This window comes from Neoarius graeffei, chromosome 14 (assembly GCF_027579695.1).
Source record: "Neoarius graeffei isolate fNeoGra1 chromosome 14, fNeoGra1.pri, whole genome shotgun sequence".
Lineage (NCBI taxonomy): Eukaryota > Metazoa > Chordata > Actinopteri > Siluriformes > Ariidae > Neoarius > Neoarius graeffei.
The window spans coordinates 49,157,415-49,183,596 of NC_083582.1; the positions used below are offsets into that span (position 1 = coordinate 49,157,415).

At 40.5% G+C, this 26,182-nt stretch overlaps 1 protein-coding gene across 1 annotated transcript; it reads right to left on the bottom strand.

Moving 5' to 3' along the window:
• Positions 1–3,103: 3,103 nt before the first annotated feature.
• On the bottom strand, positions 3,104–25,634 carry pdk2a (pyruvate dehydrogenase kinase 2a). Its single transcript, XM_060939893.1, has 11 exons — positions 25,409–25,634; positions 23,913–24,054; positions 14,462–14,533; positions 14,182–14,366; positions 9,365–9,454; positions 9,167–9,244; positions 8,777–8,853; positions 8,579–8,677; positions 5,178–5,285; positions 4,851–4,964; positions 3,104–4,442 (listed from the first exon to the last, which is right to left on the bottom strand). Exons 1-11 carry the CDS (start codon positions 25,524–25,526, stop codon positions 4,299–4,301), a joined length of 1,227 nt encoding a protein of 408 aa, XP_060795876.1. The 5' UTR covers positions 25,527–25,634; the 3' UTR covers positions 3,104–4,298.
• Between the last annotated feature and the right edge of the window lie 548 nt (positions 25,635–26,182).

Sequence of the window (26,182 nt, forward strand, 5' to 3'; positions counted from 1 at the left end):
CTGCAGTCCAGACCTGTCTCCCATTTAAAACGTTTGCCGTATTATGAAGCGCAAAATATGACAAAGGAGACCCCGAACTGTTGAGTAACTGAAATTGTACATTAGGCAAGAATGGGACAACGTTTCTCTTTCAAAACTACAGCAATTGATCTCCTCAGTCCCCAAACGTTTACAGAGTGTTGTTAAAAGTAGAAGTGATGCAACACAGTAGTAAACATGCCCCTGTCCCAACTTTTTTTGAAAAGTGTTGCTGGCATCAAATTCAAAATGAGCATATATTTTTCAAAAAATAATAAAATTTCTCAGTTTCAACATTTGATATGTTGTCTTTGTACTATTTTCAGTGAAATGTAGGGTTTCCATGATTTGCAAACAATTGCATTCTTTTTTTATTTACAGTTTACACAGCATCCCAACTTTTTTTTTCTTATGTGTTGATATTCTGCACAAAAGTCCATTCACATATATTCACTGTAGACACAAAGAAAAGAAAAGAAAGTATACAGTTGCAGTCAGAAGTTTACATAAAGTGACATGAATGTCATCTTGGATATGAATGTCATGGCAATATTTGGGCTTTCAGTAACTTCTTTGAACTGATCTTTTTCTGTGGCAGAATGATTGTACAGCATACATCTTTCATTAAAAAACACGAATTTGTTGCACAAGTTTTAATTTTCTTTGGGTTTTCTGAAATTAAAACAGGGTCAAAATTATACATACAGGGTCAAAAATGTACATACACTCACTTAGATTATTAATTCAGAGGTGCTGAAACTTCAAAAATGTCTCTTATCTTGCCAAGGCCTAGGTCTCTTAACTTCCTGTTAGTGATCATGATTGACTACAGCTGGTAGCTTCTCTGTGCCTTCATAAAAAGGGTTTGTTTACAGCACTCATTGGATTGATCAACACACAGTAAAATGGGAAAGTCCAAGGAGCTCAGTGCAGATCTGAGAAAGAGGATCGCAGATATACACAATTCCGGAATGTCTCTTGGAGCCATTTCTAAACAACTGCAAATTCCAAGATCAGTTCAAACAATTGTATCCAAGTTATTGTGAGGTGTAGTCACTTTGCCAAGCAACTTTACTTCAAGAAAACCAAAACTGTCACGTTCAGCTGAAAAGAAATTTGTTTGGATGGTCAGGAACAACCTGGGAACCACCATGGCACAGCCCTGCCATGAACTGGAAGCTGATGGATCACTGTCTACAGTTCAGATCTCCATGGACTAAGAGGCTGCTATCCAAGAAATAACCCCCTGCTCCAAAATTGACATCTTCAAGCTTAACTAAAGTTTGAAGCTGACCACACGGACAAAGAAAAAGCCTTCTGGAGGATAGCTGTATGATCAGATGAGACAAAGATTGAGTTGTTTGGCCACAATGACCACCATGTATAGAGGGACACTGTACCAGCTGGTGGTGGTGGTAGGATCATCATGCTCTGGGGCTGTTTTGCTGCTAGTGGAACTGGTTCATTGCACAAAGTGGATGGAATAATGAAGGAGGATTACCTCAGAATTCTTCAACATAAACCATCAGAAACTTGAACACAACTTGGGACTTGGGAGTTACAACAGGACAATGAACCCAAACATGCATCAGAGCTGGTTGTGGAGGATAAAGCAGGCCAACATTAAGCTTAAAACAAGTCCTGACTGCAACCCTATTGAAAATATATGAACCATGCTTATAAATCAAGTCCATGCCAAGAAAAAAAAATAACTGAACTCTATCAATTCTACCATGAAGAGTCATGAAATATCCAACCAGAATTCTGCCAGAAGCTTATTCATGGTAAACAAAAATGTTTGGCCAAGTTGAATCTTGTGAAGAGATATTTTACCCAAATATTAGGTGTGCTGGATGTATATTTTTGACCCTGTATGTATAATTTTGACCCTGTGTTGATTTCAAAAAATCCAAAGAAAATTAAAACTTGTGCACCAAATTCTCGGGGTTTTTTTTTTATTAAAAATGTATGCTGTATATTCTGCCACAGAAAAAGAATGTACAAAGCCCAAAATCAAAGAAATTACTGAAAGCCCAAATATTGCTATGACATTCATGTCACTGTATGTAAACTTCTGACCACAACTGTATATTAGTGTCTGCTTTACATTCAGTTCAGGCCCTTTTGAGTCGACCACAGTAAACTGGCCCACACAACCAGCCTCATATACTGTAGCACACCAGTCGGAATACATTACACAGGGTGCCTTCATTTAGTGTCGAGTGAACTGAGCTGTGTTCTAAGATACATAGAAAGGAAAGTGATAAAAAAAGAGGCTCTCTTGTTTACTTGTTCTCTTAGAGAGGGGACACTGCAACTGAAAAATTTATTCTGACTGATAACGTTTACCCTGTGATTTTAAAAAAAAAACCCACTATCTTAATAGGAGTGCTCTCTTCCAGGATGACAGCGTCCCTATCCACAGAGAATAAGGGGCTCACTGAATGGTTGGAGGAGGCTGAAAATGATGTAAATCACATGCTATGACCGTCACAGTCCCTGCTACCTGTATATTCTGATCTCAGCCTAACTGTGGTATTTTGAACTAAATGGTGTCCATCCCATACAGATTCAGAGATGTTCAAAGACTCCCAGAATCTTATCCAGCAAAAGCACATCAAATTCAATATATTTTAATCACTATATAGAACATTTAATGTAAAGAGAAAAAAAACCTTTTGCATCAAAAGCCTGCTTGTGTAAAATTATTTTTGCTAATTATTCCACTTAATTGCTATTCAGTTTTCTCAACCATGGTTTTCTTTAAGAGGCCTTATTTATTATTTTAGTCTGTTCAGCCATTCCAGTTAAACACATCAGCGTGTATTGGCACAGCATGTTCTAACCTCCCACAGTTGTTTACTGTAGAAGGCTATAACTTTTGGCTGAGTGGGCAAATGGCCAGCATGTGACGTCTTAACACACAGTTGCTATGCTATTTTTTTTGTTGTTGTTGAAGTGAAGGGACTGCTACTTTGCTTAAAACAATGAAACACAGTTTATCTGTTGGTCAAATGAAACCATGCGGACTAGGACAGGATTCCATGATGTGATGTTGAAGCAAAACTAATTAAAAATGTAGGGATATGTAATGAACTGTCATGTTTATTTCGCTTATATTTACATTCATTATAGATACAGTGGAAAATAGACTATCACAAAATACAACTCATTCAGACATGAAGTTAAGATATAAAATTTAAGCACACATGATGTACATAAAGAATAATTAAAAGGGCTGCATGGTTCAAGTTCAGAACGGCTGGTTTGTTCCAGTAAATACATTTCCAAAAGATGAGGTATAGAAAATTCTCAAATTAGGAGAACATCTTGTCTGGCCTTACATACAACCATTAAGAATACGATACTGCAGTACAACATAACAGAGAATACATATGAACAAACTCAATAGCAAAAGAGAATTAGTTTTGAAAATTTAAAAACAGAAAAGTTAAAATGGATTCAACTGCTGCATTACACTCGAACGTCCTTTTATTCGTTTCTATCGAAGCATCGTTGCACAAGTGTTATTCTGTCTAACTATGTTATACAACCATATCACATCACTCAGATGATTCATGAACCCAAAGGTTTTCAATTCTGGTCTCTAAATATGGTCCACTTTTCTTCTAATCACTGTGGACTCCTCATCTCTGACTTGGAAGATGGATGTTCTTGGAAATAATCCCTGTAACGAATGCATTAATCACCAAATGACATTACAACACTACTGAGATCTTCTCATGTACTCTTTCACAAATCGCTGTATCGACTTCCAAGAACAACTCAGTTTAGCCCTTTCTATCGTGGCTCTCAAGTTGTTGCACCGCTCAGGCCTTATACTACACACTGACTCTACCATCTGCCCTGTAAGATCATACTGCCCTCCACCTACACACCAACAGAGTTAGCAGATCAGGCTCTCCCACACTAATACTCCACTTTTCATAAGAAAGCATTGCAACCTTCTACTGACCGTTTGGCTTTTTTTTTTTTTTTGACACCCTTACTCATGCATGCTTGTTCTACAGGTAACACTATGGGGGGAGGAAAAAAAAAAAGATTTTGCAAACCACAAAAAAACTATTCATGAGTTGATTATGGTGCAGATGTTAAGCCATTACATGCATTAACTAGTGACATGAGACACTTGAAGGCTTCATGTTGAGGGTCCAGCTTCAAACAGACACCATATTGCTCTCCCTGGTCTCCATGCGAGATCCCTAAAGCTAGGACTGTCTTTATTTTGAGCCAAAAGACTCCAGACAAACAGAAGGTCTTCATTTGGCCAGCCGGAATATTGCCAGGTCCAGCGGCTCTTTGCTTGGCACACACCAGTCGTCTGCTCCCTGGCTCATTTTGTAGTTCCGTCGAGCCGTCTTGTTATACACTGGAAGCCTTTCCACAGAGTCAGTGGATAAAGCCTAGGGTGGGGAAAACGGACAGATGGACAAAAAAAAAAAAAAAAACCACCACCATGTTATTTATGCATACAGGTTTAAACCCTATTTGGATTGCATCAGTTTTACATGGGGATGTAGGATAGTGTAATTATTACCAGAGTATCTCTGGGATTTTATTCCTTTCTCAACCTGTCATGTCAGCAATGTGACTGGAAAGATTATGCAGTATTTTACCTTCTATAAAATAGTTAGTAGAAATAACCCCCAAGTAATTAATATCCTGTCTGAAATGACATGTCGGTAAAGATTTTGTAATTTTCATAAAGTATAGACACTCTCCCAGGAAGTGCTTTTTCCTGCTGTTCTCTGATGAAACCAAGTTAACCCCCCCCCCCCCCTTTTTTGTAAGGCTTATAAAAGGACACATACCTTCAGGTGAATAACAGCGTCAGTGCCATAGCCCTCCATAGAGCAGAGCTGGAGGTCTCCCTGGAAATACTTTGCATAGAGGCGACTGATTGGCAGGCCATAACCAAAGCCAGCCTGTTGAAAAAGCAGGAGCAGAATTCAGTGCCATACACCATGCACTAATTCACTCAGCGCTGTAAATAACAGTGCTAACAGAGTGCTGATGGGAGATAGGTCATTTATTATATGGATTTCCCTCCCGATTAATTATAGCCTCTCTGCTAGGGTTTTAAGACATTGTGAAACTGTGTGCCAGGAATTAAAACTTTAAAGAGAAGACTGTCTCACTAGAGGAGTTCTTTGCTGGCCAATCTGAGGAGTTGGGGCTGTTGAATACATGTAGCTGAAAAGATTCTCCATCTTCCTGAAAGGGACACCACCACCCCGGTCACTCATCTGTAGATATATAGAGAAAAGCAACAAGGAAATATTCAGAGTAATAACCATAATTTCAAGGAACAGATCAAAGTAAACAGCAAAACTGGCAGAGACAGTACGTTAGCTATATTTGTGAAAAACTACAAAAAAAAAAAAGCCTCCGATCTGCTGAGGTATGTTGATATGTGGAGCAAGAAATCCATCCAGCCATTAGCCGTAACCGCTTATCCTGTGCAGGGTCGCAGGTAAGCTGGAGCCTATCCCAGCTGACTATGGGTGAGAGGCAGGGTACACCCTGGACAAAATCGCCAGATCATCACAGGGCTGACACATATGGGTACCCCTTTTCCACCAAATCAGTTCCAGGGCTGGTTCGGGGCCAGCGCTGGTGCTGGTTCACAACTCATTCAACTTGTGAGCCAGCTGAGAACCAGTTTGCTTTTCCATAGCTCGCGGTGCTAAGGGAAGCCACGTCATTACGTTGCTGTATACGTCAGTTACGTCGCTACGTTTGCATAAACCTTGGCACGAATATCGAAGCAAAAACATGGAAGAAGCAGCAACAACAATAATAATAATAATAATAATAAAAAATGACTTTGCGTTTGTACAGCTGCTGCTTCTCGTCACTTAAAAATGGCGATCTTTCGCGGTCTTGTTATTGTTGTTGGTCTTAACAACTCCGCCCCCACTGACGTAAGCGGTTCTTTCCTCTGGCCCAGCAAAGAGTTGGTGCTAGCCTGGAACCGGTTTTTCTGGCCCCAGATCCAGTTCTTTGTCAGTGGAAACAGAAAACCCAGTTCCAAACTAAGCACTGGCCCCGAACCAGCTCTGGAACTGCTTTGGTGGAAAAGGGGCAACAGAGACAAACAATCATTCACACCTACGGTCAATTTAGAGCCACCAATTAGCCTAACCTGCATGTCTTTGGACTGTGGGGCAAACCGGAGCACCCGGAGGAAACCCACACAGACACCGGGAGAACATGCAAACTCCACACAGAAAGACCCTCATCAGTCACTGGGCTTGAACCCAGAACCTTCTTGCTGTGAGGCAACAGTGCTAACCACTACACCACCGCTGGAGCAATTCAGTTCAATTAAATTTTTATAGAGATTTAAACAAAACCATGGACATTGCAACAAAGTAGCTTTACAGAAATCCAGATGCAGATTTATATTTAGCTCCATAATAAGGAAGCTAGATTGGTTGGGGGAATGCCCCAAGACAAAACCTTGAGAGGAATCTGACTTCAGGTGATACCAGTTGGTGGGATTAGAAATCATTACTCTATTACAATTGTATACTATAAAGTCAAACAGGGCTAGGTGCTGAAAGGATGTTCAGTATGAGCATAATGGGCTTTATGATTACAGCAACAAGTCTTGTATTATCTTTGTGATACACGTCTACAGTATGTGTGAGATTTTCCACTCTAGTATTTGGGAAGGGCATATATGTGTGGTATTTACACAGGACAATCCACAGCAGCAGAGAGAGAGACACACACACACGAGTACAGAACCTCAGAGCAAATGAAGCATCAGGATGAATCAGACAGATCGAGAGAAACCCTAGCACTACAGATGTGTCAGTGTGCATCAATACTATTGCAGTAAGTGGAGAGCCACTCAGAGGGCATGGGTTAGTGAGGCACTGGGATAATGGACTGATACATGCCTAAGAATAACAACCAGAGTTTGAGTGTATTAACCTTAACACTGAATTTGCTGGACCAAACTAGCACTAAAGAAAAGGGGACAGACAGACAGACCAGTGGCGGCTGGTAGTCTTTCAAACAGGGGAGGCTGGTCGGTTACGATATTTCCAGATTTTAAAAGAAAAAAAAACATCAATTTTGCCCATACTCTTGCCTCTGATCTGGCTGATTGTCGGCAGCGTCACAAACGGTGAAATAACGGGTTCTTTTGGCCCATTAGCCTACTGTCCAATATACATGATGGTGGTGTTGGGGGGGTATATTTTAACATTTTATATTTTAAAATTGTGGCATGTTGTTTAAAAATTGATCATTATTGAAAGCAGCTCTTTGTCAGGAATCTCAGCAGTAGAGCTGGGTGCCACACATTTCATTCAATGACACTTTCCCTATATTTTACTTATTTTGACTGAGAAATGTTTTATTGACAATTTTGATAACCCTTCACTTTTAATCCAGGTCTGTAGTGTGAAATGTTCTCAGCTGTGTTTTTGTTTAAAAATGTTTTCCAAATTGTAGCTGTGTTTAATTCATATCCAGAGAAATATATATTCCAATATAATATACTCAGCATAAACATTTTAAATAGATTCTATATTTTTGGTCCATCCATGACATATTACTAAAGTAGCCTATTTACTGTTGTTGATGTGGGTCACTTGCTGTTAGCCAATTCACTTTCTCGTACCAGGAGAGCTGAAAGGAACGAGTATTATTCCCTACCTTTTTCACCAAGTCAATTTGAGGCGTTGGTCTACCCTGCTCTTTAATTTTTTCCTCAAAAGGAAGACTGGCAAATGGCTTTGCCAAAATTAAATCAACAGTGCTTGGCATCCGTACGCGGCTTTCTTGCTAGCTGACTAACCCCCTCAAGTTCAGTCACTCAAATAAACGAAATTTCTGGAACTAAGATAGCAAACTTGACAACACTATATTTACAATGAAAATATATACAAACTAAAAAAAGCTGGTAGAAACCGTATGTAATGAATGAAATCGAAATGTAAGCTGATCTCTTACAATACACCACCGCACTTGCGAATCCACATGGGACTGAACTGAAATTCACCGCTGCCTGTCTATATTTGAAACGAGCCATCAAAGAAAATATCCGGCCGCTTTCACCAATCACCAGTCTCCTCACGGAAAGCTTTGCCATGTCCCTCCCACTGTGAGGCTGGGAGTCCGTGGGCGGGCGTTTCCGCAGTATTTGTCCAATAATCGTCTTGCATTTTGATATTGAAAAGCGCATAAGATCCCAAATGCCACTGAAATGCACTGAGGCTGGGCTGCATTGTGCTGTCACGAGGGGGAAAAACTCACGCGCACATTAGGCGAACTGGGGAAAGTTATAAGGGAATGATTTCGCACTGTAGTGGGTTGAGCACATATTTCTATGATTCTGGATCTGAAATAGCAATGTTATAAGGTCGGCTATAACATAAGCCTAGCGCAATTCATCCTACACGATGTTCGTCATTTTTAGAGGAGGCTGACCCTCCCTCGTTGTCTTAGAACAATCGCCCGTGAGACAGACAGACAACTTCAAACCTAGCACATTATTCTTTATAATCTGTCAGAGTCAACTGACCTTGATGGAAAGATCCTCTCCACCAATAGCCACCATAACTTCAATAGGTGGAAGACTTATGCCTTCATTATGGTTTTCAATCGTTGCCCTCATAGCATTCTATGGAAAGAAAAATACTGTCATGGCAACACTGAGCTCTCTTTATGCAAAGGACATCATTTTAGAGAAGCATATAGGATGAAAAGAGGTCACACTCACCTTGAATAACTCAAACAGCATATGGTAGAGATGGGAAGGCACATACACTATGCTAATAGGCAGGTTCATGTCGTTAACTGAAAAAGGGAAATGGAACATGCACCAAGCGTCATCATTCCTGCACAAGTTAAAGTTCACTCGCAGCGTCAATACTGTTCGAGTCAGTCAACTATATACCCTCAAACAGATGTGTTTTTCAGGTAGTTGAACGATTATTTCAGATAGTTGAGCAATGAATCAAAAATATGCAATAAGTACACAAGTCCTAATTAGCAGAACTGGCTGAGTGAACAAATATATTAGAACTTATTGGCCTGTTATGTAACGTGTAAAGAAGAATTATGTAATCGTCAGATGCTGGGACTAAATGCATTGTACTCCCTTACTTACTGTTGCGTTCTTGCAGCACCAGGTCAGGAGAGCTGAGGTAGTACTGGTCACAGAGCAACTTGGCACTCTCATAGGCATCTGCATGTGGACAAAATGTTTATATATATATAAAAAAAAAAAAAAGGCAATGTAAAATATCAATAACACTACCATTTCTATTACTACCACTATCAGGTCAAGAACACATTTATACTTCACCTTTCACAACATCTGCTACTTGACAGTGAGGATCAATACTTCCAATGGTGTTGGGGTGAACAGGATTTGTGGCACCATCGAAGATTAGGGCTATAAACGGTTATTGGAGAACATTAAAACAATTTCTTATGTTAAAGCAAATAATAAGCAACTCTATACACCATACATCTCCTTAGCATTCTACATTATACCATCCTTAATTTCGTAGCTGGTGGCCATTTGAAGCAAATACAACTGTTTAAACACATTTTAATCAAAGTAGCTAAATGCATCTTTGACACCGAGTTCTGGGCTCATCACTAACTTTGGGAACTACAACCCCAGAAAAAGTTGGGACGGTATGCATTTCAAGCCTGCAACAAGTCCCCCCCCCAAAAAAAAGGGATGGGCCAAGGATCTCTAGTTGGTCAACAAGTGCATGAGAAATGTTTAAACCTTGTTCCTCAAACAAAGATATGAAGGGATATGGATATTTCACCCTCTATGGTGCACATCATTAAACAGTTCAAGGGATCTGGAGGAATTTCAGTATGTAAAGGGCAAGGGCACAAGCCTAAGCTGAACACCAGTGACCTCTGATCCCTCAGACAGCACTGCATCAAGAACCATCATTCATCTATAGCTGATATAACCACATGGGCTCGGGATTACTTTGGTAAAACTTTAAGCTCTACAATATTGAGTTGCATCCACAAGTGCCAGCTAAAAATTTACTGTGTAAAAAGGAAGCCTTAGGGTAACTGTCTAGAAGCACTATTGAAAAACATTGAATAGTTTTTCTTTTTTTTTTGGGGGGGGGGGGGGAGAAATAGACACCATGTGCTCTGTACCAAAGACGAAAAGGACTATCCAGACTGTTACCAGCAACAAGCCTAAAAGCCAAGGTCGGCCATGGTATGGGGTTGTGTCAGTGCCCTTGGCGAAGGTAATTTATATTTCGGTGATTGCAGCATTAATGCAGAAAAGTAGATTGAGATTTTGGAACAACATATATTGCCTTCAAGATGTCATCTTTTCCAGGGATATTTCAACAAGACAATGCAAAACCACATTCTGCACACATTACAAAGGCATGGCTGTGGAAGAAGAGGGTGCCTGTCCCTCCCTCAAAAAACAAACAAAAAAAAAAAACAACAAAAAACAACCACCCCCGGTACTGTTGCACACCTTAAGACCGGTTTGCAGTAAGAATGGGACAAAAGAACACCTGAAACACTTCATCACTTGGTGTCTTCAGTCCTTAAACATCTTAAGTGTTGGGAGAAGGACTGGCAACATTATAAAAGTGATGTTTGCACAACTTTTTTTTTTTGATGTGTTGCAAGAATTAAAACTGTATTTTGAAAAAAAAAAATGAAATTATGTAAAACATCAGTATGCTGTTGCATTTGTTGAGTGCAATCGGGGTCAAAAATTTTTTACATAAATCATTGACATTAAAATTGAAAACAATTTTAACATACTATCAACTTTTTCTGATTTGGGGTTGTCTCATCTCATCATCTCTAGCCGCTTTATCCTGTTCTACAGGGTCGCAGGCAAGCTGGAGTCTATCCCAGCTGACTACGGGCGAAAGGCGGGGTACACCCTGGACAAGTCGCCAGGTCATCACAGGGCTGACACATAGACACAGACAACCATTCACACTCACATTCACACCTACGGTCAATTTAGAGTCACCAGTTAACCTAACCTGCATGTCTTTGGACTGATTTGGGGTTGTATTTTAACATTAAAAACAATTATCTGGATAGCTTCTAAATTATATTAAAAATAATAAATAAATAAAATATTGGAACATGTCAGTTTAAGGTAGTGTATAAAGCAACACTAAACTATTACCATCAGACTACAACAGCAGTGTGATTAAAATCAAACAAAACCCAAAAGATAAACTCCTTTATACTGACAGATATTATCTATACAAGACATGTTCGCGGCGGCACGGTGGTGTAGTGGTTAGCGCTGTCGCCTCACAGCAAGAAGGTCCTGGGTTCGAGCCCCGGGGCCGGCGAGGGCCTTTCTGTGCGGAGTTTGCATGTTCTCCCCGTGTCCGCGTGGGTTTCCTCCGGGTGCTCCGGTTTCCCCCACAGTCCAAAGACATGCAGGTTAGGTTAACTGGTGACTCTAAATTGAGCGTAGGTGTGAATGTGAGTGTGAATGGTTGTCTGTGTCTATGTGTCAGCCCTGTGATGACCTGGCGACTTGTCCAGGGTGTACCCCGCCTTTCGCCCGTAGTCAGCTGGGATAGGCTCCAGCTTGCCTGCGACCCTGTAGAAGGATAAAGCGGCTAGAGATAATGAGATGAGATGAAGACATGTTCGCGTGTTCACTTGTTCATATTTCTACCTGTAGTCTGTGTACAGATTTTCTTTTAAAAAGGTACACAGTGTCCCTGGGTGTTGCCATCTCACTCTCACCCAGGTTCAGATAGAACACTGAGTACAAATTACGCAAGATAATCTGAGATTGTAACGTCACATGACTCACGGAAGCTAAGACCCACTGGACATGCTGAACATCACTTCCAAATTGTTGTAAACAACCCTAAAGATGCCAGAGTGTTAAGCGTTTGGCTGTAAAAATAAACCTGATCACTGAAGCAACAATTGCTTGCTCTCTCCCTCACCCGGGAGCCTTTTGCTGCCTATAAATGCTACATCGCCGGCTACATTGTGATTTTAGGTTTGTTTTTTTTTTTTCAAAAAAATTTGAATTTTCATTGCATTTTTATGTGACATGCTTTCATTTACGGAGAAAAGCAACCTTTTCAGATGGCAAGAATCACATTGCTATGACAACAGCCATTGTTTACTTGTATGTGTGTGTCAGTACAGTGTACGTGTTTTCTAGCCAAGTGAAATTTAAACTTCATAAAAAATGTCTACTGATTTGCACATTGTGTTGCCTGTAAAAGTCACATGGTTACAGAAAATTTGATTACATTTTTAAAATTAGAAGCCTTTGTCACATATGCATTACAGCATAGTGAAGTTCTTTCTTTGCATTAACCCATCTGAAGCAGTGAACGCGCACACAGACAGAAGCAGTGACGCCCAGGGATTTTATAGGATTAGAAGCCTTTATTTGATGGCTCTGTGTTACAAAGGAAAGAGCATACTAGTAATCCAGTTACACCACAGGCAAATATTTGGTTTCAGCACAAATGGCTGCGCCTATGCAAGCCTATTTTTAACAATATCATACAGTGTCTTGCAAAAGTATTCATCCCCCTTTGTGTTTTGCCACATTATAAAATGGATTTTTTTTTTTGGGGGGGGGGGGGGGGGGGGGACACCATTTGATTTATACAACATGCGTACCACTTTAAAAGGTGCAACTGGTTGTTTTATTGTGACAAGCGATAATTAAGATGGGGGGGGGGGGGGGATACAGAAATCTGGAGTCTGCATAGATATTTCACACCCCAAAGTCAATACTTTGTAGATGGGTTGCATTGGTGTACAGCAATCTTCAAGTGATGCCACAGATTCTCAATTGGATTGAGGTCTGGGCTTTGATTAGGCCATTCCAAGACATTTAAATGTTTCCTTTTAAACCACTCTAGTGTAGCTTTACCAGTATCTTTAGGGTCATTGTCCTGCTGGAACGTGAACCTTCGTCCCAGTCTCAAACCTCTGGCTGACTCAAACAGGTTTTCCTCCAGAATTGCCCTGTATTTAGTGCCATCCACGTTTCCTTCAGTCCTGACCAGCTTTCCTGTCCCTGCAAATGAAAAATATCCCCATAGTGCGATGCTGCCACCACCATGCTTCACTGTAAGAATGGTGTTCTCAGGGTGTTGGGTTTGCGCCACACATGGAGTTTCCCATGATGGCCTAAAAGATCAATTTTAGTCTCGTTTGACCAGAGAATCTTCTTCCATGTGTTTGGGGAGTCTGCCACATGCTGTTGGACAAACTCCAAATGTGTTTTCTTATTTTTTCTTTAAGCAAAGGCTTTTTTCTGGCCATTCTTCCATAAAGCCCCACTCTGTGGAGTGTACGGCTTAAAGTGGTCCTATGGGCAGATCCTCCCATCTCTGCTGTGGATCTCTGCAGCTCCTTCAGTGTTATCTTTGGTGTCTTTGTTGCATCTCTGATTAATGCCCTCCTTGCCCGGTCTGCGAGTTTTGGTGGGCGGCCTTCTCTTGTCAGGTTTGTAGTGGTGCTGTATTCTTTCCGTTTTGCTATAATGGATTTAATGGTGCTCCCTGGAATATTCAAAGTTTGGGATATTTATGACCCAACCCTGATCGATACTTCACAACTTTGTCTCTGACCTGTTTAGAGGCTCCTTGGTTTGCATGTTGCTTGCTTAGTAGTGTAGCAGAGTCAGGGTCCTTCCAGAACAGGTTGATTTATACAGACATCATGTGACACTTTGATTGCACACAGATGGATCTTAATCAACTAATTATGTGACTTATGAAGTGAATTGGTTTGACCAGCTCTTATTTAGGGGTTTCATGGGGGGGGGATACCTATGCACACTCCAGATTTCTGTTTTTTTTTTCCATCTTAATTATTGTTTATCACAATAAAGCAACAATTTGCACCTTTAAAGTGGTAGGTATTTTGTGTAAATCAAAAACGGTGCTAACCCTCCAAAAATCAATTTTAATTCCAGCTTGTAATGTGGCAAAAGAGGATGAACACCAAGGGGGATGAACACTTTTGCAAGACACTGTAACTTTTAAAATGGATAAACCGTTGTTATAAAACTATTTTTAATTTAAAATGTGTAGTGGGGCACATCAGAGCACTTGCTGTGATCAGCAAACTGTTTATTTTTGGATTTTCAGGTTTGCTACTTACTGTGCTGGTTGAGAAGCATACGGATGGATATTCGGCTCATGTAGAAGCGGTCTAAGAAATACTGGATATTCTGATTAGTGAGAGGATCTTGTCCAAAAGCTTCTTTGTACTCAATCACACCTTGGGCCATTGTAGGAACAACATCATTATGCCTATTTCTGATATTCACCAGGGTATCCACAAACCTGAGGGTTAGAACAAGGATGGAAGAGCATGTAAAAAAGGCATTAAAATACAAGCCATGATCATGTCATGGAGGTTCAAGTAATAGTACACTTACTCTCCTAGAATTCGGTGGTCAGTGGGACTTTTATCCAAGAAATCGAGGATCTCCATCAAACTCTGAACATACCTGAAAGCATAATAGAAGGGTTTTACCAAAGGCAGAAAAGGACCATGTATACACCTTTTTTTCTTTTGAAAATGCACTCCAGCCTTTAGACAGAGGTCCATGTTTTCCTCCCATACAGTGCCCTCCATGATTATTGCCCCCAGGGCTGTGTGCTCAGTCCACTGCTGTTCGCTCTGCTGACTCATGACTGTGCAGCAATGCACAGTTCGAGTCATATCAAGTTTGCTGATGGCACCACTGTGGTGGGTCTCATCAGTAAGAACGGCGAGTCAGCATACAGAGAGGTGTAACAACTATCAGACTGGTGCAGAGTCAGCAACCCGTCTCTGAACGTGGACAAAACAAAAGAGATAGTTGTTGACTTCAAAAGAACATGGAGTGACCAGCCTCCACTGTACATCGATGGCTCACTCGTGGAGAACGTCAAGAGCACCAAATTCCTTGGTGTTCATCTGGCAGAGAACCTCACCTGGTCCTTCAACACCAGCTCCATAGCCAAGAAAGCCCAGCAGCATCTCTACTTCCTACGAAGGCTGAGGAAAACCCATCTCCCATCCTCACAATATTCTACAGAGTGACTATTGAGAACATTCTAAGCAGCTGCATCATGGTCTGGTTTGGGAAGTGCACTGTCTTGGATCGCAAGACCCTACAGTGGATAGTGAGGACAGCTGAGAAGATCATTGGAGTCTCTCTTCCCTCCATCAAGGACATTTATACCACACGCTGCATCTGGAAATCTACCAGCATTGTGTGATGTGTGCATGGGGCCATCCACAATCTCTTCACCCTCCTGCCATCTGAAAAAAAGATACTGAAGCATTCGGGCCTTCACAGCCAGACTCACAGTTTCTTTTCACATTCCATCAGACTCCTCAACTCGGATGGACTGGACTGATAACACACGGACTGTTGATCACACCACTCCCACTGCAGTCTTTGCACAGTGAAGAACAATGCACCATCACTTTTTACAATGGTTCTCACATACACAATGTTTGCATTTATTTATTTACTTACATACTACTTCCTCAAAGCACAAACTCAAACCTTCTGTACATGATCAGTGACAGGTACTGGTTGACACTGTACCGTCTGCGCTAGTTGTCGTTTTTGCACTGTCCTTGTGGTTTGCACTTTACGTTATGTCGTGTGTAGTTTACTGTCTGCAATGTTTGCACTTGCTGCACTCATGTACTTTATGTTGTTATATGTAGACCTGTAGTCCTATGATGTTTAATGAACAACCATGGTCCTGGAGAAACGTTGTTTCGTTTTAACTGTACCGTACCAACTGTATATGGTGGAAATGACCCCCCCCCCAAAAAAAGCCTTGACCTTGAAAAGATTAGTAAAAAGGGTTGGGGGGGGGGGATCCATCTTTTGGTGAAGTAGTTTCATCTCATACTGGGGGAGGAGGGGGGGGGGGGGGGGGGGGGAGGAAAAAAAAACCCCAACCTTTAAGTGAAATAAAGTTATTCAGTAAACAAAATCCCTCATCAACAAATAATTCTTTACAATTTAAAAAAAAAAAAAAAAAAAGGCATGCCACCATTATTGGCACCCTGTATTTAATACTTCGTACAACCTCCCTTTGGCACTCTTGCTCCTCCTACTCAAGCGAGTAGGACGCTTCTTTGCTTTGCTCCTGCTTTCTTAATCTTTATTTCTATACTTTACTTTCTCATTGAATTTCCACTTTTTTTCTCTCTTTTCTTCATCTTTATAAGCTTTTAATTTAATTTTAATTTCCACTTTTTTTTTTTAAATGCCAGGAAGCAAAAAATCCTGCAGAAAATGCATGGAATTAGAACAGAGGATTTCTATTCTGGAATCAAAGATTAATGCTCTGCCAAAGACGGACGAATTAAAAGCGATATCTCAGGAAAGGAGTACAGAAACAGTGGCTGAGAATGCAGAGATTGCGCTCCGACAGACTGAGGACATTGCAGACCAAGTGGAAGAATTCATAACTCAAGCTGTACAAAATGTGAGTACTGAAAACTGGCAAATGATGGGTGCTAAGCCCAAAAACAAAAACAGAAAAGTAATTACTTCAACACCAGCTCGTTCTACAAATTACAATAGGATCTACAATCCTATGGAAAATCCACAGCCCATAAAGCTTCAGAACAAATTTGAATGCCTCAGGGATGTGGAAGAGGATTTGTCAAGTGGACAAACACATAGTAAAAAGAGATCGCACCAAGATCGAAGAGCTGTGAGAAGAGGCAAAAAGCAGCTCGTAACACCACCTGATCCCACAACCCTTGTTCTTGGTGATTCCACTGTAAGACAATTAAAAGGTTATGAGATGATTATTTGTTGTCTTCCAAATGCATCCATCTCTGACACCAAAGACAGCATTTTGAAACTCATGTCCGAGCATAAAACGATTAAGCGTATCGTTGTACATGTGGGAGCAAACGATGTTTTCAGAGAACAGCTGTTTGTCCAAGATGATTTCAGAAAACTTTCTGAGCTCTATAAGACTGGAATTCAATCTTTTATCAGTGGCCTACTCCCAGCGAGAGGAAATTTTGCTTTTTCTCGACTCTTCAGTCTTAACACCTGGCTTGGAAAAACTTGTTCTTCATTTGGTATGAATTTCATAGACAATTTTAATCTTTTTTGGAATCGCAAAGAATTTTACAAGCCAAATAGCACTGAACTCAGCTGGATTGGAGCCAAAGTCTTAGCAGACCACTACAAACTTGCAATCTTTACTCAGCCAGCACCGAGGAAAACAGTTGATAAGATGTTGCAGACTGACAGTTACAAAGCCTAAACAATCATCTTTGCAAGTCGTCATCAAGGACACACAAACATCTGACTTGCAGGCCTCCAACATTCAAGGACAGACGACTCCACTTCTCCTCGGATGGATTTCCCAAATAGCATGAAAAAATTGCTTCCTATGGCTACACTCTTTTTCCAGCCCAAATTTGTCGCGACAAGCAGTGTACCCAGTTCATCAAAATTGTGTTCGTCCAGGACTTTCAGCTGGCTACAAATCTTTTTCACCATCCAAAAGATACATGTCATCTCCAGTCCTTTCACCCTCAAACCAAATGGAACATTTAGAAAGTCTTGTTTGATGTACTCTGGGTCCCTGCAAATGGATGTAGAAAAAAGCAGGGATCCGATGTTGACACTATTCCTGTGTTGATAAACAGAAAACATAGAGCACATTTAACCCTGGGGGTGAACCAATCTAATCTCCTTCCTGTTTTAAAACAGCATCAGAGTGCACAACCAAATATTACTGTAAAACTAGCCCTTCTGAACATTAGATCACTTTTAAACAAGTCATTTTTAATTAATGATCTTATTTGTAAACACAATCTTGATTTTTTGCTTCTAACTGAAACCTGGCTGGATCAAGCAAATAGTGCTACCACCCTTATCGAAGCAGCTCCCCCAAATTTTAATTTTTTGAATGTTACCCGACAAGGGAAAGGTGGAGGGATCACAAATATATTCAAAGTCTCTTTTCAATGTAAACAATCCTCACTTGGTGATTTTATGTCCTTTGAACACTTATGTGCACTTGTTACATGCTCTCCTAACATATTATTATTAACTATTTACAGGCCTCCGAGACATTCAGCCAAAGTCTTTCTTGAAGAGTTTGGTGAATTGTTATCAGTCATTTGCTTAGAGTTTGATTGTCTTATTATATCTGGGGATTTTAACTTGCATGTAGATAATACTGATAACATTTATGCCAAAGAACTATTTGCAATTATTGATAACTTTAACCTAGTACAACATGTACAGGGGCCGACCCACTCTCGTGGTCATACTCTTGACCTCGTCATCACAAAGGGTCTTACTGTTTCTTATACTGTTGTTGACCTGGCATTATCTGATCATTTCTGTGTTTTCTTTGAAGTTTCTATGTCTCCTCACATTCAGAATAGCTCAACGACTATAGGCAGGAGAGTCATAAACGACAACACATGTGCTCTTTTTAAGCAAGCTCTCTCTCAGAACTCAACCAAAATGTCAGACTCTGTAGATGATTTACTGGAATTTTTTAATTTAAATATGACCCAAATTATGGATGATATTGCTCCATTCAAAATAAAAAGAGTCAATGATAAGCAGAAAGCACCATGGAAGCAGTACCCGGCTGTTAAACTGCTAAAGAGAGAATGTAGAAAGACTGAAAGAAAATGGCGCAAATCTAAACTTCACATCCATTATCAAATCCATAGAGAGATGCTTTGTAATTATAATTATGAAATTCGTAAAGCAAGACAGTCTTTCTTCTCCAATATCATCAGCAGGAATATGAACAATGCCCGTGTGCTATTTTCAACAGTAGAGAAGCTAACTAATCCCCCACCACAATTAGCACCTGAACTTCTCTCAGTTAATAAATGCAATGAGTTTGCATCCTTCTTCAAAGGTAAAATTGATAAAATACGGCAGAATATTTCTCATAATATATCTCAGTTGCAAAAAATTGAAAAACTGCAATCACCAATGACACAGATAGATAACTTTAACACAATGTCAGAATTTTGTTTAATTGATTATGAGACTCTTGAAAAAACTGTACAAAATCTCAGTTCCTCAACATCTGAATTGGACATTCTGCCCACCAACTTTTTTAAGTCTGTTCTTCATCTTATAATTACAGATGTGCTTCAAATTATAAATACATCCTTGGAGACTGGTGTTGTTCCTGTGTCCCTAAAAAAAGCTGTTGTAAAGCCCCTTCTTAAAAAAAATAATCTGGATCCTTCAGTGTTAAATAATTACAGGCCAATATCAAATCTACCATTCATCGGGAAAATCCTGGAAAAAATTGTCTTCAATCAATTAACTGCCTTCTTGATATCAAACAGCCGTTTTGATAATTTTCAGTCAGGATTTCGTGCCAATCATAGCACTGAAACAGCACTGATTAAAGTTATAAATGACATACGTCTTAATACTGATGCAGGCAAAACATCGGTCCTGGTATTACTGGACCTCAGTGCAGCTTTTGATACTGTTGATCACAACATACTGCTATATCGACTTGAACACTGGGTTGGATTGACTGGTAAAGTTATCAATTGGTTAAAATCATACTTAAAAGATAGAAGCTTCTTTGTTACCCTGGGAAATTGTTCCTCAACATCAATGCCCTTAACCTGTGGTGTCCCCCAGGGGTCGATTCTTGGACCATTACTTTTCAACCTTTATATGCTCCCACTTGGGCAAATTATCAATAAAAATTCAATTTTGTATCACTGCTATGCAGATGACACCCAAATTTATTTTGCTCTATCACCAAATGATTATGCCCCCCTTGAATGTCTCTACCAGTGTATCGATCAAATCAATAGCTGGATGTCACAAAATTTTCTTCAGCTGAACACAGATAAAACAGAAGTAATTCTATTTGGAAAAAAAGATGAAAGACTCAGGATTACCACTATTCTTGACACAAAAGGGATTAAAACTAAAGAAATGGTTAAAAATCTTGGTGTTTTCATTGACAGCGAGCTAAACTTTGACAGTCACATGAAAGCAATCACTAAAACGGCATTTTATCACCTAAAAAACATTTCCAAACTAAGAGGACTTATGTCAAAACATGATCTGGAAAAACTAATACATGCCTTCATCTCTAGTAGGGTTGATTACTGCAATGGCCTTTTCACAGGCCTGCCAAAAAAGACCATCAAACGACTTCAGCTGGTTCAAAATGCAGCGGCTAGGGTTCTCACACGAACAAAAAGAACAGAGCACATTACTCCAATTCTAAGGTCCCTTCACTGGCTTCCAGTAAGCTACAGAATTGACTTTAAAGCATTGCTGCTGGTGTACAAATCTCTAAATGGTACAGGGCCCAATTACCTCTCTGATATGTTGCAGCGGCCTAACCCAATCAGATCTACCAGATCGCAGCAGAAAAATTTACTATTAAAACCAGTTGTTAAAACAAAGTGTGGTGAAGCAGCTTTTAGCTACTATGCAGTACAGCTATGGAACCAACTGCCAGAGGACATTAAAAATGCTCCTGCTGTTGGCAGCTTCAAATCTAGGTTTAAGACCAAGCTGTTTTCAGATGCTTTCTGTTAAATAATTAATATTTTTACATTTTTTATAATCTTTACTTTCTCTGCATGTTTTAAATTTACTTTAACTTTATTCTATTTTATTCTGCTAGATTTTTTCTTTCTTTTTCTCCTTTTTCTTTTTGGCATTTTAATATTTTATTTCTACTATTGTTTAATTCTTATTATTTTCTTTTAATTCTTTTAATTAATTATTTTAGAATAAAGATAAAATTACTTTATGTAATTTTATTTCTCTATTGTTTACTGTTTTTGTTTTTACTTCTGTAAAGCACATTGAACTGCCATTGTGTATGAAATGTGCTATATAAATAAACTTGCCTTTGGCAATAAAATAGCATTGAGTCTTCTCCTAGAACATTTTATAAGGTTGGAGATACAGAGCAGGGCATCTAAAACCATTCCTCTTTACACAATCTCTCCAGATCCTCAAACCTCTCTTGTGCACTCTTCAGCTCGCCCCACAGGTTTTCAATGGGGTTCAGGTCAGGGGACTCAGGTGGTGTTTACATTAGACCGTATCAGCGGATCATCAGATTAACGTTTTTAAAACGATTCGCGTGCACACAGCAACGCCAATACACGGATACGCTAATCACATGACTAATTAGACGGCACATCACATGATCCCAGTGCATATCAGGCATGCGCAAGTCACTCACCACTTGCAAGTGGAAGGATGGCAAGCGAACACCTTCTCCAGCAGATAAACACACCTGGCTGTGATGTTCATGTTCTCACTGAGTTTAAGCGCCTGAAGGAGGTAAATAAGTTGAAATGTGTAAATAAACCTCAGTGCGGCTCAGCGCTTCCTCCTGAGCTCCAAATCACTCCGCCCTGAACAGCGAGTGCCCTCTGGAGGGTGCGCACTCCGGCCCTGCGCAGCTCACAGAGCGCGCGAGTGAAGCGCACGAGCAGTGATTCGGGACTGAGCCGCTGTGTGTGTGATCCCAACGCCAGCGAACCAGGAAGGTGGATGTCACAGTGACGTTGTCCAATGACGACGTCAGCTAGAGCTCAGCACAGCGTTTCGTCGTTCCTCAATGTTTACACAGCACCGGATCAGATACGAACTGGGTTGAATACGTGGGCCCTGGCGGATTCAAGTTGTTCCGCCTGTGGAGTCATTTCCCGGCATTTTAATGTGAACGGACAGTGCATCCGCGACGAAAGCGAGCCATTTTTGTGTTGATTTGGACAGATGCTTCAGATCATTGTCCTGCTGGAAGATCCAATGACACCCCAGTTTTAGTTTCCTGGAAGAAGCAGCCAGATTTTGACTTTAAAATGCCCTGGTATTTCATGGAGTCCATGATGCCATGTACTTTTTCTTGTAATTCACCAACAGTGATCCTTGGGGGATTTTTTTTTTCTTTTGCTTCTCTGACTAACCTCCTCACTACATGGGGGAAAAATAAAACTTGGGCAAGTTTGTAACAGATCCAGTTGGTGTCCACCTTTATATTATTGCCCTAACAGTAGAAATGGACATTTTCAGGCGAGTAGCTTTAATTTTTTAAACCATTCCCTGACTTATGACGTTCAACACACTTCTCCCTCATTTGGTTTGTGTGTTCTCTTATCTTTCCCATGTCGATGGATGACTAAAGCCCCTTTTCCACCAAAGCAGTTCCAGGGCTGGTTCGGGGCCAGTGCTTAGTTTGGAACCGGGTTTTCTGTTTCCACTGACAAAGAACTGGCTCTGAGGCCAGAAAAACCGGTTCCAGGCTAGCACCAACTCTCTGCTGGGCCAGAGGAAAGAACCACTTATGTCAGCCGGGGGGGGGGGGGGGGGGGGAGTTGTTAAGACCAACAACAATAAGACCGTGAAAGAAAGATTGCCATTTTTAAGAGACGAGAAGCAGCAGCTGTACAAACGTGAAGTCTCATCTCATCATCTCTAGCCGCTTTATCCTTCTACAGGGTCGCAGGCAAGCTGGAGCCTATCCCAGCTGACTATGGGCGAAAGGCGGGGTACACCCTGGACAAGTCGCCAGGTCATCACAGGGCTGACACATAGACACAGACAACCATTCACACTCACATTCACACCTACGGTCAATTTAGAGTCACCAGTTAACCTAACCTGCATGTCTTTGGACTGTGGGGGAAACCGGAGCACCCGGAGGAAACCCACGCGGACACGGGGAGAACATGCAAACTCCGCACAGAAAGGCCCTCGCCGACCCCGGGGCTCGAACCCAGGACCTTCTTGCTGTGAGGCGACAGCGCTAACCACTACACCACCGTGCCGCCCAAACGTGAAGTCATCCATTATTATTATTGTTTTTGCTTCGATATTTGCGCCAAGGTTTATGCAGACGTAGCGACGTATACAACGACGTAACTGACGTATACAGTGACGTAATGACATGGCTTCCCTTAGCACCGCGAGCTATGGAAAAGCAAACTGGTTCTCAGCTGGCTCGCAAGTTGAACGAGTTGTGAACCAGCACCAGCCCCGAACCAGCCCTGGAACTGATTTGGTGGAAAAGGGGTACAGTATGTGTCACCTCATTTGTTCCCCAGTTAATCCAGAAGTCATGAATTACAGCCTGAAAGGTCCTACAGATGCCAATCAATTAAACAAATATACAATTTAAATGGGGATTGAATGGGAAATCCTTCAGTTACTTTGTGCTGACTATAATTTCCAGGGGTGCTAATAATAGTGGCACGCGTTTTTGTCAAAGAATTATTTCTTGAGGGATTTGTTTTTCCTCTGAATAAATTTCACTTAAAAAGGTTGGGTTTTTTTTCTCGTTTTTTTCAGTACGAGATGAAACTACTTCACCAAAAGGTGGATTGTTTTCCCCAAACCCTTTTTACTAACCTTTTCAGGGGAGCAAACAATCATGGAAGGTACTGTTTGTTCTACATTCATTTTTAATTATGAAATAGTTATGGACAGCTTCCAAACCCTTTACTTGGATAAATATAAAACCAGTGGAAGCATGTGAGCTATTGAACAACAGTAGTAAAGCAAACGTAAACAAGAGGACCGAGAACAGGCTGTGAAAGTAGGACAAAGTGCGTAAAGACCCTGGAGGAACCCAAGAGTTGCACAGCCCAACCCCCACTGCACACAAACTAGGGTAAAGTTCATGTGCATGACTTCACCAGGCTTTAACCTTGTTGGCTTTTTTAAGTCAACCACAAGGGGCTGTTTTCTATGTATTTGAGATCTTGTGCTAAAAATAACAATTTGCCAGTATTTACAATACCAACAGCCATAGTTAACATCTCTAAGATATCAGTCTTTATTATTTAGTCATTTTGTAAATTTATGACTTATACCTTACCAGCCATGGACCATCTGAACTGACGGAGTAGTAAGTAACCTGTCTGGGAGTAAGTTGATTTCTTTCATAATGTTGCACAGACGCACTGGGAGCTCTTGCCTCAAGAAGACAAATGAAGTTCTCTCACATGCATTTGTTGAACCTGGCAGAAAAACAAGGCATTGTAGAACAAGAATGCTAAATATCTGAGACTTAAGGACAACTGTTAAGACTAATACATTTTTCTCTGCTATCCAGATGTGTTAATATGATGTTGTACAGACTTGTGTGTGTGTGTGTGTGTGTGTGTGTGGGGGGGGGGGGGGGGGGGGGGGGGTCAGGCAGCTATATCCAAAACAAGATCAACAGTGGAAAATACAGATGGAAAATTATCCTGCTCCATCCTTAAAAAAACAAAAAATAAAGGTCTCACTATATATATAAAAACCACACGTGTATCTCTCTCACACGCACACACACAGTATATATAGTGTGTAATATATCACACACACGTATCTCTCACACGCAGTGTGTAATATATCACACACAAACATATCTCTCTCACACTGTGTATATAATGTGTATCACACATGTACCTCTCTCTCACACAGTGTTTTTTATATATATATATATATATATATATATATATATATATATATATATATATATATATCACACAGTGTGTTATATATCTCTCACACACACACACACACACAGTATATAGTGTGCAAAATATCTCACACAGTATATAGTGTGTAATATATCATACACACTGTATATAGTGTGTAATATAATCACACACAAATGTCTCTCACACTGTCTATATATAATGTGCATCACACATGTATCTCTCTCACAGTGTGTAATATATCACACATCTCTCTCACTCACAGTATATAGTGTGTAATATATCATACACACTGTATATATAGTGTGGAATATAATCACACATATGTATCTCTCTCGCTCACACACACACAGTATATAGTGTGTAATATACATCACACACACACCTTACAATAACCTTAAAAAAACCCACACAACTGTAAACCCTTAATGCAACATTTAATGCCTGGTGTGCGTCACGTGTAGCACAATTATGGCATTTTAGACATTGTTAGCTCGTTCATCAGATCACTCACAGAAACACCCCACACTAAAGCTTTAATCCACCAGTCAGGGTGTTGGAGGAATCATTATTGTGGCGCGTTTCTGCAGTATCAGTAGGACAAAGGTGAACGACTCGATATATCGGACCGACCAGCTCATCAGCATGATGCAATTCCTGCAGCAGTGACTTCACTCAATCTGTGTTCATACAAAATCATCAGGTCTCACCTTCAAATTACTATTGTACACCCCAGTAAGCCATATTTATGCTCTTTATTTTGCTGAAGATCACGGCGACTGAGACGTTTTCCCGTGAACAGCAATGCACACAAATCACTCCATGCACACTTCCGGTTCATCCGGAACGTATACAAACAAAATAACAACAAAAAAAACACACGACTCACCGAAATCAAGGAACTGCTTCATAGACAGAGGAGATGGTGAAAATTTCGAGAAGTGATCGATGTGTTTAGGCACGCTGGCCAAGGCCGAATTCTTCGTAATAAGCCTCACGAACTTCATTGCGAAATACTGATTAACCTTGTGAAGAGACTGAACCAAGCTCAAAGCTCTCCTGCTTATATGCACTGCCTTTACATCCCGCAATACTCGCTACGTTTGCCCTCAAAAGACTAGTCCGACTGAATGGAAGCCCTCAGCCAATCAGAACCCTCGGTTTAAAGTTCTTCTCCAGCTCTGTCCAATCAGACATGTAGGCGGGACTTCATTGAATACATGTTATGTATCGCTGCTTGAAGCAGCACATAGTAAACACGTGTGTTTGGAGCAGTGTCTCTGCCAGCCAGCCTTTCAGACGGCACAGGACGTGAGACAGATCCAGCTGTAACGTGGAAGTATGACAACTGGTCTGGGGTAAAGGACAAACAGTGATAACATACTATAATTAATGGGGCTTAAAGAATTTTGATTTGATTTATTCGGTAAATAATGAAAAACATATAACAAATATGAAAGACATTAAGAACCAGGATAACACATGAAAGTGAAAACACTTATTTCCAAACGTGGTCCTAGGAATCACATAACTATCATGGACACATTACTACATACATACATATCATGGACACACACACACACACACACACACACACACACATATATATATATATATATATATATATATATATATATATATATATATATATATATATACAGTA